This window comes from Bidens hawaiensis, unplaced genomic scaffold (assembly GCF_021521415.1).
Source record: "Bidens hawaiensis isolate Kalapana, Puna unplaced genomic scaffold, B.hawaiensis_p1.1 tig00011184_1, whole genome shotgun sequence".
Lineage (NCBI taxonomy): Eukaryota > Viridiplantae > Streptophyta > Magnoliopsida > Asterales > Asteraceae > Bidens > Bidens hawaiensis.
The window spans coordinates 24473-38127 of NW_027491867.1; the positions used below are offsets into that span (position 1 = coordinate 24473).

The 13655-nt window shown below is 36.0% G+C and overlaps 2 protein-coding genes and 1 pseudogene across 2 annotated transcripts; 2 read left to right on the forward strand and 1 right to left on the reverse strand.

Moving 5' to 3' along the window:
- The first annotated feature begins 339 nt into the window (after positions 1-339).
- On the forward strand, positions 340-3607 carry LOC143537327 (histone-lysine N-methyltransferase family member SUVH9 pseudogene; annotated as a pseudogene).
- Positions 3608-5434: 1827 nt separating this feature from the next.
- Positions 5435-7630, forward strand: LOC143537328 (F-box protein CPR1-like). Its single transcript, XM_077031119.1, has 2 exons — positions 5435-6557; positions 7517-7630. The coding sequence occupies exons 1-2, from the start codon at positions 5526-5528 to the stop codon at positions 7628-7630; spliced, it is 1146 nt and encodes a 381-aa protein (XP_076887234.1). The 5' UTR covers positions 5435-5525.
- A 4887-nt stretch (positions 7631-12517) lies between these two features.
- On the reverse strand, positions 12518-13369 carry LOC143537329 (uncharacterized). The gene is made up of 3 exons (XM_077031120.1): positions 13255-13369; positions 12953-13181; positions 12518-12868 (listed from the first exon to the last, which is right to left on the reverse strand). The coding sequence occupies exons 2-3, from the start codon at positions 13094-13096 to the stop codon at positions 12656-12658; spliced, it is 357 nt and encodes a 118-aa protein (XP_076887235.1). The 5' UTR covers positions 13097-13181; positions 13255-13369; the 3' UTR covers positions 12518-12655.
- Between the last annotated feature and the right edge of the window lie 286 nt (positions 13370-13655).

Sequence of the window (13655 nt, forward strand, 5' to 3'; positions counted from 1 at the left end):
GTCTGGGGGGGTTTTAGTTTGATCATGAGGTGTTGTGTTGAAGGGATGGTTACTGGTGGTGCGCGCAGTGTCACGCGGCGCCCTCAGAACCTGATGTCCCTCATTAACATCCCAAGCTCATTATCCTCCAGAACTTGATCGTTGTTTTGAACACCGGAAACCATGGTGAAGATTTTCAGAGAGAAAATTGATGAAACAGTGGTTTTGTTGCCGTTGTAACAGGTTATCTGCATACCCCTTCAATTAACATCATCAATGTCATAATCCACTGTTGTTTACTTCTTCACACAATCATCTTCTAGTTTCCTCTGTTTCCGATCAAACCACCACCGGAGCCTAATGGACCCTAAACCCGAACCTCATGCATCCGATTCGTTCCAAAACCCTAACCCTAATTTCACTCCATCTGATTCTACCGACAATCATATTGACGAAAATGTGGACGTTGACTACATGGATCCTGATTCGCTAGCAATCATACCGGTAATTGAAGATGATAATAATAATAATAATAATAATAATAACCAGCTGACACCCGTCGAGTGTTCCTTTCGCCGTAAGCCTCCGCCGCGATCAGGTGAATTAGTTAGGGTTTCAGGTCTCGAGATTGAAGACGAGAGGTATTTTAGAGAATTAGTGAGGAAAACCAGAATATTATATGATTGTTTATGGGTTAATTATATGATGGAGGACCGGAACCCGTTAACCGGCCGTACCGTTCGCGGCCGAGGCGATATGAAGGCGGCTTCGGTGATGCGAGAAAATGGGCTTTGGTTGAATCAGGATAAGCGGATCGTGGGACCGATCCCGGGGATTAATGTGGGTGATGTGTTCTTTTTTAGGATGGAGTTATGTGTGTTGGGTGTTCATGGTCAGGTGCAGGCTGGGATTGATTATTTAAGTTCGAAGATGAGTGCGAACGGTGAGCCGATTGCGACTAGTGTCATTGTTTCGGGTGGGTATGAGGATGATGAGGATAGCGGTGAGGTTATTGTGTATACGGGTCAGGGTGGGCAGGATAAGCATTCGAAACAGGTGTTTCATCAGCGGTTGGAGACGGGGAATCTTGGTTTGGAAAGGAGTATGCATCATGAGGTTGAGGTGCGGGTTGTTCGTGGGGTGAAGTATAAAGGCGGTAATGGTACGGGTGATAAGGTTTATGTTTATGATGGGATTTATAAGATTGAGGAGTATTGGTTTGAAGTCGGGAAGTCGGGTTTTGGTGTGTATAAGTTTAAGCTTGTTAGGGTGGAAGGTCAACCTGAAATGGGCAGTGCGGTTCTTAAGTTTGCTGAGAGTATTAAGGTGAACCCGATGGAAGCGCGGCCCGTTGGATATGTTAGTTTGGATATTTCAAGAAAGAAGGAAAATGTACCGGTTTTCTTGTTTAATGACATTGATGATAACCATGAGCCACTCGATTATGATTATCAGGTAACGACTATTTTACCGACCTTGGTGTATCAAAATGCGAGAAACAGTGGTGGGTGTGATTGTGTAAATGGATGTACACTTGATTGTGCATGTGCTAGGAAGAATGGTGGTGAGTTTGTTTATGATTCAAACGGGCGACTTCTTAAAGGAAAACCGGTCATATTTGAATGCGGCCCGTTTTGTTCTTGCCCTCCTAATTGTATCAATCGGGTCAGTCAAAAGGGTGTGAGGCATAATTTTGAAATCTTTAGGTCGGTTGAAACAGGCTGGGGAGTTAGGTCACTGGACTTGATACAAGCGGGCTCGTTTATTTGTGAATATACTGGAGTTGTGCTTACTAAAAATCAAGCACAGGTTTTTACCATGAACGGGGAAGATAGTTTAGTTTATCCGTATCGGTTTGGTGAAAGATGGGCTGAATGGGGCGATTTTTCTCAAGTTATTCCTGAATATTCACGCCCATCTTATCCATCAATCCCACCATTGGATTTTGCTGTGGATGTTTCTAAAATGAGGAATGTTGCTTGTTACATGAGCCATAGCCCGTGTCCTAATGTTTTTGTGCAGTTGGTGATGTATGATCATAACAATATTCAATATCCTCATCTTATGTTGTTTGCTATGGAAAACATTCCTCCATTGAGGGTGCTTAGTCTTGATTATGATGCAGCTGGTGAATGGTCTGAAAAACTGGCTATTTGTAGCTAGCGGGTTCAAGTTGTATGCTTGATTTTTGTGTACATCTTAATGCAGATCTTTTGATGTACAACATGCTAAGGTAATATGTTGAATTTTGCCATATATTTAACAGATAGATGCTAATCTTTATTCAAATATTGTGTTTTGTAGATTGGTATAAAGCTATAAACTACAAAGACAGATATGTTGGCAACCATTTTGCAGCTAAGTCTCCAACTACATATGTTATTATTTCCACTAAATGAAGGTTTTTGAGTAAGCTATCTTCTGCGTAATTGCTTCTTGAAATGCATAATGCACATGGATTAAGATGGGGAATGATACATAGTTTAAGGTTCCGATTCAAGAAGCACGTTTTGTTGGTGCCAGCAGAATTTTAAATCATGTATGCACTATTTATAAGTTATATAAATATAATATAAGAATTTTTGAAATGCATTAGGTTCTTTCTGCATCGGTAAGTTTAAAACTCTCGTTGATTAAGTTGCTGTGCTATTTTTTGTCTTATATCGAGTCATTTCGAGTTGGGGTTGACATGACATCACCTGGTTGGTTGCTTGACCGTGGTTCTAAGATTAAAACCGCACAAATGCAGATATTTAAGGCTAAGTGCGCAATTTCCGATATTAAAGTCCACATGACATTTTTTGATCGGGATCCCATTTATGTTCTTGATGTTTGCATATTGGAAGCAAACTCGGTGTATGAGGCTCTTGTATGTTTAAGGTTTGAAACAAATTTAGTGCAAACCGAGAACGTGTTCAAATAACTATGTGGTAGGATGGAAGGGTTGGGCAGTTCATGCTGAAACATGGAGTGTGTGTTTTCCCCTTTTTGTGGTTCTTTAACAAGTATATAAACAACAATTATCATCATCGTACCCATCATAGGTGTGAGGAGGGTAAGATGTGGAGAGTCTTACCTTTACTCTATAGGAATAGAGAGGTTGCTTCCGGTGAGACCCCCGACTCGATAGTGGTTTTGCATAAAGCCTTGGACATAAGACACATAACACTCTACCATCAATACCCCCAACCGATTTGTGCATGTAGCCTTGTCATTCGGCTATTAATACCATCACATGATGCCTGATTAACCTTCCGCCGTTTTAACGTTATTTTCACGAAATTAGTAAAAATAACGTTAAAATTAGAGTAATTTCGCTTTTGCCCACCCAAGGGCCCACACATATATATACATTATATGCGCGCGCCGCAAGCATGACGTAAGTATATAAACAATGAGTATCATTTAATGACTCTAAAATCGCCAACACTATCTTATTCATATTTTGTCTTCTACGTGTGAAATCACACGAATCAACTGAAGAAAATGTGTCAAATGTAGAGAGAGGTTGTGGTTGTATTTGCTTAAAAGGCCTGCAGGAGGGTTATGTTTGCGGACGTGCAGACATAAGCTCCTGAAGACAGTTTGTTTAAAAAAAAGAAAAAAGATCTTAAAACTGCTTATATGATCTTAAATAATAAACTAATATCCATCATCTTCACACGTCTTCACACTTCTTAACATCCTACCAACATCCAATGTCCACCACCACCACCACCCACCGTCTGCCACCACCGCCCACCGTCCGCCACCACCACCGTCAACCACCCACCACCACCCACCTTCCACCACCACCGTCAACCACCCACCACCACCACCACCCACCGTCAACCACAACCCACTACCCCCACCCACCGTCTGCAACCACCACCATTAACCACCCACCGTCGACCACAACCCAGTACCACCACTCACTGTCTGCAACCACCACCACCACCGATAACCACCCATCGTCGGCCACAACCACCGTCCACCACCACCACCCACCACCACCGTCCATCACCACCACTACGCACCATCGGCCACCATCACCGTCCACTACCATCGTCCATCACCACCGTTCATGTTTTCTAGTCATGCCCAATAACGACTCCGGCACGACCACATTTTTGTTTGGTTTTACTTTCGTCAAAAGTAATTAAATATCACTACTGTTCATTTGGGTTTTAGAAACCATGCATGCTCATGTTATAATCAGCAAGTTTTTTATTTCAATAACATTTTCAATCATAATCATTCAAGTTTCACAACATGATGTTTCAAACTTTCGATTGCCACAGGTGGACTCAGATGAAATACCATTTGATAAAAGGCACCAAATCAAGTTAATAAACATTCAAATATTTAAGTTGATATACATTCAAATATTCAATACATAAACATGCTCAAGTTGTATTCCAAGACCATATGTTCATAACCAAGTGCAACTATTACCAAATTATAACTAAGTAAGCCCGCTTCAAGTTAAAACCATTTTCAATTTTTTTGAAGAACTTTTTTTTACCGGGGACGCTAGATAAACATTTTGTTATTTTTTTTATATTTTCGCTTTTTTTTCTTTTATAATTTTTTAACTGTTTTTTTGATTTTTTTAGGAGTTTTTTTTTTCTTTTACAAAACTGATGTGATGTAGGTGATTGAGGGTGCACCATAAGGATGTGGAGAATTGATCAAGAGTTGAGAAAAGAGTTCTTTAGTTTTCCACTTTTTTGAAGTTCCTCAATTAACTCACCCCTATATATATGCATATTAGTTGCTCATGGGTTGGTAATATAACTCGAACTTCGTGAGTGAACTTCTTTATAAACTAGTTTTTTAATCGTATAAGGTATTGTCACACACATATATATACACATGCTTGCATAGTTTATATAAACTTGACGAAATAATGTAAATAAATATGCCCACACGGTATATTCACTATCAAAGTTTTAGGCACAATTACAATGTTTTGGTCATGTTTAACTAATCCATAACTCACTCGCTATAATATTCAAAAACCGATTAATTAAAATTGCGATAATAGATTAGTTATGGTTATTTATTAACCGATATATCAGTTATGGTTATGGGTTTGACCCAAAACCAACCCAAGCACACTCCTAGTAAGAATACTGTTTGTTTACGGGCCTCACTCGTGGTCTTTATTTTCAAAAAAAAACAAAAAAGGATGTTTAGAGGGGGATATATCATTATATGTTGACGATTTCTGGGCCAGGCCCAACATTATTTACAATTAAATTCACCCTTGTTATTCACGACTGGTTCGTATTGTTATTTTAATTTGTTTAACCCTAAGCTCTAATCGGCTGGTGTTGATCATCCGCTGTTCAATCAGGTATGTAATTTTATATTTTTAATTATTTATTATTGGCTTCTTGCCTGGCTGTTCAATCAGTAATTAAGAGCAATTCTGCACATAGTATTTTTAAATAAACTACCTTCATCGAATTTGTATTCAATCACTCAATTCGAATTGAAATTAATATATATGTATGTAAAACACCCCTAAATGGAACTATGTATGTGTGCATATAAGGATTGGAATGGCGGAGCTTGCGTTTGATGTGGTTGAGCAGATACTGGTACGAATGGATGTTGAGGATCTAATCCGATGCAAGAGCGTGTGTAAGTCATGGCTTTCTTTAATATCCAGTCCTCGTTTCGTTAAAGCTCACTTGAACCATAATATCAAGCGTGATCGTGACAATCGTGAACTCGGCCATAGAAGGGTCTGCCTTCCCTATATTCTCTACGAAGACACTTCGTTTTGCTTCGACTGCATTCATATTGTCGGTTCTTGTAATGGATTGTTATGCTTTTCTCCTAGAGGCAGTGAGCTTGTAGTAACCAATCCTTCCACTAGGGAACATAGGAAACTGCCAACGCCACGTCATATGCCCAAAATTTCAATGATCCGGCAAGTATTATGTTGGGGATTCGGTTATGATTCGTGCACAGATGATTACAAGGTTATAGTAGGGTTCATGAAAAGTCTTAATTCAAATCGGACAATTTTTTATATGTTAACGTTGAAGTCAAATACTTGGAAAGTTATTGGAGGCTTAAACTATAAGAGTGCAGGTGGTGCAACCGGCATCTTATGCGGTGGGGCGCTTCACTGGTTCATGAGAGATACACGTGGCAAAAAAACAATTATTTCTTTGGATTTATCTACAGAGGAAGTTAAAAATATCCCCTTACCTATACCTAGTGCTGATTTGTTACATGATGATGCTTTTTTGTTTAAAATACTAGGGGTTATAGAAGGATGTCTATGCATATATATAAATTATTCCCCTTCATCTACTAAGATATGGGTGGTAATGAAAAACAACAAGTGGCATCTATATAATGATGATCATTGTCAGAGCAAGTATGATGTTGCACACTACGTGCAAATTACGCCAAATTCACAATTGACGGGATGTGATTGTGTTGATGATGGTAAACTTGTGCCAATCAATGGAGGCTATATTCGTGCTGGTATATTTGTTCGAAGCCTTCTATCTCCCCATCTTCATGTTAATCATGATAATAATCACAATCATTGCAACGAACGAAAGAAGAATGCAAAGGTTCGATCTATATATCTTTTCTATATATGTACATGTTATAGTTTGCTCATTTTGACTTTAAAAAGCTTACACACAAAAGACCAAACTATCATTTTTAATAAAATCTTGTTATATATGTTTTTGCTAGTTACAAGTTTACCATTATTATTTTAGTTCATTGATTACACATAATCAATGGTCCACATTAGGGATGAGCTTGGTACCAGTACCGAATATACTAGTACCGAAGTTCGCAAAAAAAAGGTATATGAACCGAAGGCAAAAATTTGGTAAAATACATGTATCGTACTGATCCCGAAACCTAAAAAAGGCGGGTACCGAATTGGTACTGGTACTATTTGCTCATCCTTGGTCCAAATCCATTTACTTCTCGTTGTAATATCTTTTCTCTCCCAATTTTCCCATTTATATACACAATACCCATTCCTATGTTGATACTAAGTTGTCGCGTTTTTGTTTATGTACACGTGCAATGCTCAACATGGGCAGAAGGAAGGTTATGTCAGAGTTGAAAGCGGTGCCGAGGGCATGTCAGAGGTGAAAGCGGTGCCAAGGGCATATCAGAGGTGAAAGCAGTGCCGAAGGTTATATTGGGCATGCATAGAATGTAAACCCATTTGAGTTGAGAAAACTCATGAAAACCCATTTAATATCGTTTTTTAACCATATGTAATATATGTTGTTACATTTAATACAAAATATCAAAAGATAATAAAAAAATGTTTGGTGTTTTTTCTTTTAACTTTTAAACATATTTTTTTGTATAGAAAAATTTACTTTTACAATTTTTATTAACTTTAGTTGTGGACCACAAGATTCAAACTTTTGATAATGAGTTTTCTCAACTGATGAGTTTTTATTTTATCATAACCCTATATACATATATATACCCATTGCTAGGTTGATACTAAATTGTCTCTTTTTTGTTAATGTATATTTGTAATGCTTGACATGGGCAGAAGGAAGCTTATGTGAGCGTTGAAAGCGGTGCCAAGGGTGACATAAGAAAGAGGACGATGAATAAGTCGAGGAAGATGCCGTGTATGCATAAAAGGCCTCTCGTATGGATATAACATGTACTTCTTTGATATAAAATTATTTAATTTAGTATAATACTTGTTGCTGATGGTTAATTTTTATTTTCTTATCCAATTTTAATTTTAATATGTTGGTGGGACGTATGTGTTATGCTCACAAACGAATAACATTCACGTCTTTGTTGTGAAAACATAATAACCAAGCTTTGTACTTCATGCTAATTGGATCATCACAGTTTAGAAATCACATGTAAAAAAACAAGAGCTAATATGACATTTTTAATCAAATATGACGGTTAACTGACCGCCTTAAAAGCTAGCGTCGTATAGATAGATACGCACTGCCTTTTTTACTAGGTATATTGATTATATTAATCTCAACTATTATCTTTTGGTCAATGTCGGTTCAAACTAACGAATTGGCTACTGACAGTCTCAACTTTTAACGTATTTGTTCCAACGGTTTGTGACTAACAGAATACTAACGCCGTTAGTTATAGGTCACCGAAAAAACGTTTTTGGCCGCAAAAAAGTTAATTTTTTTGCCAGAAAAAACCACCAGAACACCGCCACCACCACCAATTGACTCACCGCTAACCAACCACCACCACTTGAGCACACCAACCGATTCCAACGAAGGTTCTTGGGTTCCGGCGACCTAAATAATTGTGGCTTTTACTAGAAAAATGTTCATAAAGGTCCGATACAAAGTTACCTAGATGTTTGGGACGAAAATATTGAGTTTTTCGGCAAGAAAAATGAATTTTCTGGGGAAAAAACGTTTTTTCGTCGACTTGAAACTAACGACGTTAGGATTCTGTTAGTCGCAAATCGTTAGGAACAAATACGTTAAAAGTTGCAACCGTTAGTGACAAATTCATTAGTTGAGACTGACAGACCAAAAGACAATAATTAGGATTAATAAAACCAATATATATTTTTCCTAAAATGTGAACGCATTATTTGAACTTAATAAGACTAAAACAAAAGCGTCTTATTTGAACTTATTAATACTAAAACAAAACCCGTCTTATTTGAACCTAATAATACTTAAACGAAACCACCTTTTTTTAACCTAGTTTATAATTCAATTTCATATTTAATTCATGTATTAGTTTACCATTTCACCATTTCTATGCATTAATTCAAAATTATACAAACATAAATAAAATTAATATATTTAATTCAAAATCATATAAACATAGATAAAATTAATACACAAGTGAACCATTTAATGAATAGAAAAATTGCTAGTCTATAACATTCACTTTAACATACAAAAATATTCAAACACTCGACGTTTTTTTTGTACCAAACTGTTTGACCCATTACACAGAGAACCAAAACCCAAATCAGTTCACTCATTTGTTAATAAGGTGGTCTTTTAACGTTTACCAATTTTGGCACATTACAAACCCCATTTGAACCTATAATTTGTACGCTCGAGATAAAAAAATAACCCAAATTAACCCATACATAAAAGACAATGTAATGGGTCAAAAAGACTACCCCATTTCTTGATGAATTGTTATCCTTATTTGGTTCGTGACACGCATACCTAAAAACAAAATTTTCATAAGTGCAAAAAAAAAGTCACTTTTATATTTGAATATTATTTACACATAAATGAATATAAAAATGGAGGTAGATAAAATAGTTGTTTTAAAGGAAATTTGAAAAATTTTATTTAGTAGTTATCATTGATGAAGATTTAGAAGGGGAATATATAATGTCAAATATGGTAGTTACTAAGAGACAAATGTCGTTAATATAAAATTATAGTTTAAACAATAGAGTAAAGTTAAAATACAAAGGAGGACATTTTTTTAAAACGTTCATCTTTTTTATACGACATTTTTTTAAAAAAACGATTTCATCTTAATAACGAATGTTTTTTTATCTTTTATATGAGTATCATATTGCTATATAAAAATAAAAAAAAAATTCATGAGTATTTTACAAATTGTGTTATACAATTGCGTTTATTTTTTCACAGTTTTTGTTATTGTGTTTTTTACGTTGTGTTATTTAATTGTGTTTTTGTCATTGTGTTTTTATTTTCATAGTGTTTTCCATTGTGTTTTTTCCGGTGGCCATTTTCGACAAGGTGGTGGCGGTGGACGATGGTAGTTGTAAGAGATGAGTGAAAATTTAAGTGAGTTTTTAAGATTAATTAAGTGGGGTTTGAAATTAAATTAAGTAGATTTTTAATATGAAGGTAGTAGACTAATATACTCTTCTTCCTAGTCTTCTTAGGATAATCAAACTTCTTATTGAACCTTTCTCTCACATATAAATATTTTTGTTGTAGCTTCCTTTAAAACTTCCTTTTAGAAAAAGCTTGATCCGTTGTCCATAAACATGTTAAGAATGTTAAGAAGAAACCTCTCAAGTGAGATCGCTACAAAGTATTACAAACTTAAATCAGTTCTTCTAGAACTGATTAACATTCAAAATACAAGCACAAAATATTGATCTAAACAAAACAAACATACAATTAGTGAGAAGTTTCTGAAGACGCCAGATGAACTCATGAATGGAAACGAAGTTGAAAGAACATGGATTGTAAACTGCGAGCCACTTCCATTCCAATAACAAATGTGTTTACGGGGCCTAAGAGCAATCTCAGTATTTTCCCTATCCCCATACCTATAAGTTAATTGAATAATAAAATTTATACATCTTAAAAAAACATCTCACATATCATCCCCGTATTTAATTAAATAATACTTATGTATGCTACTTTTATTGCATGTCTCTACCATCCACTCATAGCCACTTATAACAAAAAATAATAATAATAATACACAATCAAAAAATAGAAAACATGAGTTTTTTTTCTATATTTTCCCTGCTCTCTATTCAAGCCCATGAGCCCACATATACTCCAGCTCGCTCAAAGCCCAGTTAACAATTTAATATAGAAGAAAACCAGATTAATCAACATGACAGAAAATTAACAATAAAATGTAACAGAATTCACAATTCATCTATCAAAATACGTGAGTGAGGTTTTTAAAAAATGTTGTGATTTTTTTTTATATTTGAAAAGTTTTTGTAGCATCTTATAAAATTTTTAATTATTTTTTTTAAAGTGATTGTGATTAGAAAAGAGAGATTAGGTTATAATAAATGTATAAAAAAGATATTTTAATTGATTTGGAAAAAGACAAAATAATAATATTTAGTGTAACTATATATTTGGAGAGACGGGAAGTGATGAGAATGCTCTAAGATATGTAATTACACTTCATTTGATAACCTTATTGGGCAATGAAATAATAAAACCATATGATTCATCAGAAAAGGGGATGATAGCTACTTTTTTATGCCTAACAGGATCAAATAACGAGAGATATGTAAAAAGCAGGTCCGATTACGCCTATTCCTAATCCTAATCCGGCGCAAGAGCGCTCGATCAGTGAGCTATTACGCACTCTTTCAAGGGTGGCTGCTTCTAGGCAAACCTCCTGGCTGTCTCTGCACCCCTACCTCCTTTATCACTGAGCGGTCATTTAGGGGCCTTAGCTGGGATTTATGTTTTTAATTTCCTGGCGTGGATATTGGCAGGAATTGATTGAAACTTTAGCATGGGCTCATGAACGCACACCTTTGGCCAATTTGATTCGTTGGAAAGATAAACCGGTGGCACTTTCCATTGTACAAGCAAGATTGGTGGGATTAGTAGCATTTCGTAATTTATTGGAAAATCCACTTTGATTCTCTATCAACCAATAATGTGGGACCATTAACATGGTTAAAGCTAAACTGTTTGAAGTCCAGACGCAGCATGGTATTCTTTCTACCACTATGTTAAGATAGAGGCCTATTTGGGTCGTGTTATCAACGCCCTGGCTAAACCTATTGATGGTAGAGGTGAAATTTCATCTTCTGAATATAGGTTAATTGAATCACCCGCTCCGCGGATTATTTCTCGACGTTCTGTATACAATTTAACAATTGAAACGAACAGAGACACAAAGTCATCGTTTTAAATACGAATATTAAAGTGTCGTTCCCACTTTCGCCTTTATTTTTGGAAAAGTCTGCGTGTTACCCATTTAAATAAACGAGAAACATGTTGAAAGTTATAAAGTAGTTGTAAACGGTAATCAAGTTCTAAACAAGCCATAAACGGATTGGCATGTAGTAAAATCAACTGAAAATGGGCTACAAACAGATTGGTAGACAGTAAATGGGTCACAAACAGATTGGCCTTTTAACATATTTTTTTACTTACGAGTCGAACTATTTAATTTAACGGGTTGTACATGACCTGTAACTTGTTGTAAACAGACCATAAACGGTTTGACATGTAACAATGTTGTTTAAAATTAAATTATAAACAGCCGTAAAACGTGTGTAAAGTGTTTATGGATCGTATAAATGGTTCGCCTTAAAAACATATTTTTGTTTCTTCAATTTTAAGGAGTTAACCGAAAACTAAATAAGTTAGGGAGTCAACCAGAACAAGTCCGGTTACATAAAACCACTCAAACATGTATAACATGTAATAAACAAAAACACAATCTATTAGTTAAAACAAAATTCTATTTCAAAGGCAGCTTTCTCTGATGTAACCCATCTAGAGATTTTGAACAATTATCAAGCAGTAAACTTTCATGTGTACATTTAGCTCTCAAATCTAGTAAAACTAAATCAAGAATTATCTAAAACAACTTCAAGTTATCCAAGAACAATGAATCATTTTTTTCCATTTAAAAAAACCTTAATGCAGTACTCAAAGAAAAAACATCAAAGTAACAAACCAACCGGTCTCTTATTCTGCTTCAGTAAAAAGAAGACAAATAACACTTCTTGAACCACTAACGCCCTTGAACACCTCCATTCACTATCACTAGCAGCAGGTTTAAAAACTCATTGATGCTTAAGAACTGCAAACACAAGAAAAAATTAGCATTGCTTCCAAATAATATATAAAATTACTTTAAAGCCCTTGACTGATTTGAATACTTTCTTTTAAAATCACATAACTTAGTTTAAAAACATATAGAAACCTAATTCAAGCTAAACAAAAGTATAAGCCGACCTCTTTCTTATCTATTCCTCAACCAAAGCATTCTCCTCTTTTGTATTAACCCCTTCCTCTTGTTCAAGCTCAGCAACGTCATCTTGTGCAAGTCCAAACGACAGATCATTCTCATTATCAACCGACTCTTCTTCCCCAAAAATCTTTTTCAATTGAAGATCAGTCAAAGGCAAAACCTGAATACTCCCTTGACCATCAACAGTTATTATAGGAGTAATTAAAGCCTAAAAAAATGATAAAAAAATTAAGTTAACAAGACATAAAATAAAAAAAAAGCATAGAAATAATCTAGAAAAAAAGTTTCAAACCTGCTGTACATCTTCATAAAATTTCTTATCACAGCTTGCAAGAAAGCAACCCTTGTTAATAGGTTTCTTTAAAACTTGCAGTATGCAAGTATGCTCAGACACATCATAAAAAAAATGGCTGTACAAAGTAGGAAAAGCATCCATTTTTTTAAACAATTGTCGTTTCTCAGCAGTAGAAGATCCAAAATCTCTGTACCAGGCTCTTAATCTTTCATTTCGAGTAACACACCTGTGACATTAAATAAATTAATACACAAAAATAATTATAAAGTCTCAATGTAAAAAATGCAAAAAAAACTTACTTGGTTTTAAAAAAATCAGTGGGAGAATGAATTAAAGTCTCTATAGGCCGCCACGGGTCTCGGTTGCCGCTAATAACCCATTTGATAAACGACGAGTCAATCAGCACACGAGCATTATATCTGAAGAGGTAGGTCCCAGCAGAGCCCAGTTGGACCCGCAAGACTCACCTTGAAGAGAGACGTCTGCGCAGAAACCAACTGAACCCGCATGACCCACCATGCTCAGAGACGTGACGTCCTTACGCGCAGTACGCAAGCTGTTCCCGCAGGAAATGCCTCCCAATGGTGAAGTACTCCGCCTGTTCCCGCAGTTGCGGATACAAGCCATCAGGGAAGGCCACCCGCGCAGCAAGGCTACACGTACAAGGCACTTAGCTCAATAATTCAGTTGTCACCTGAAT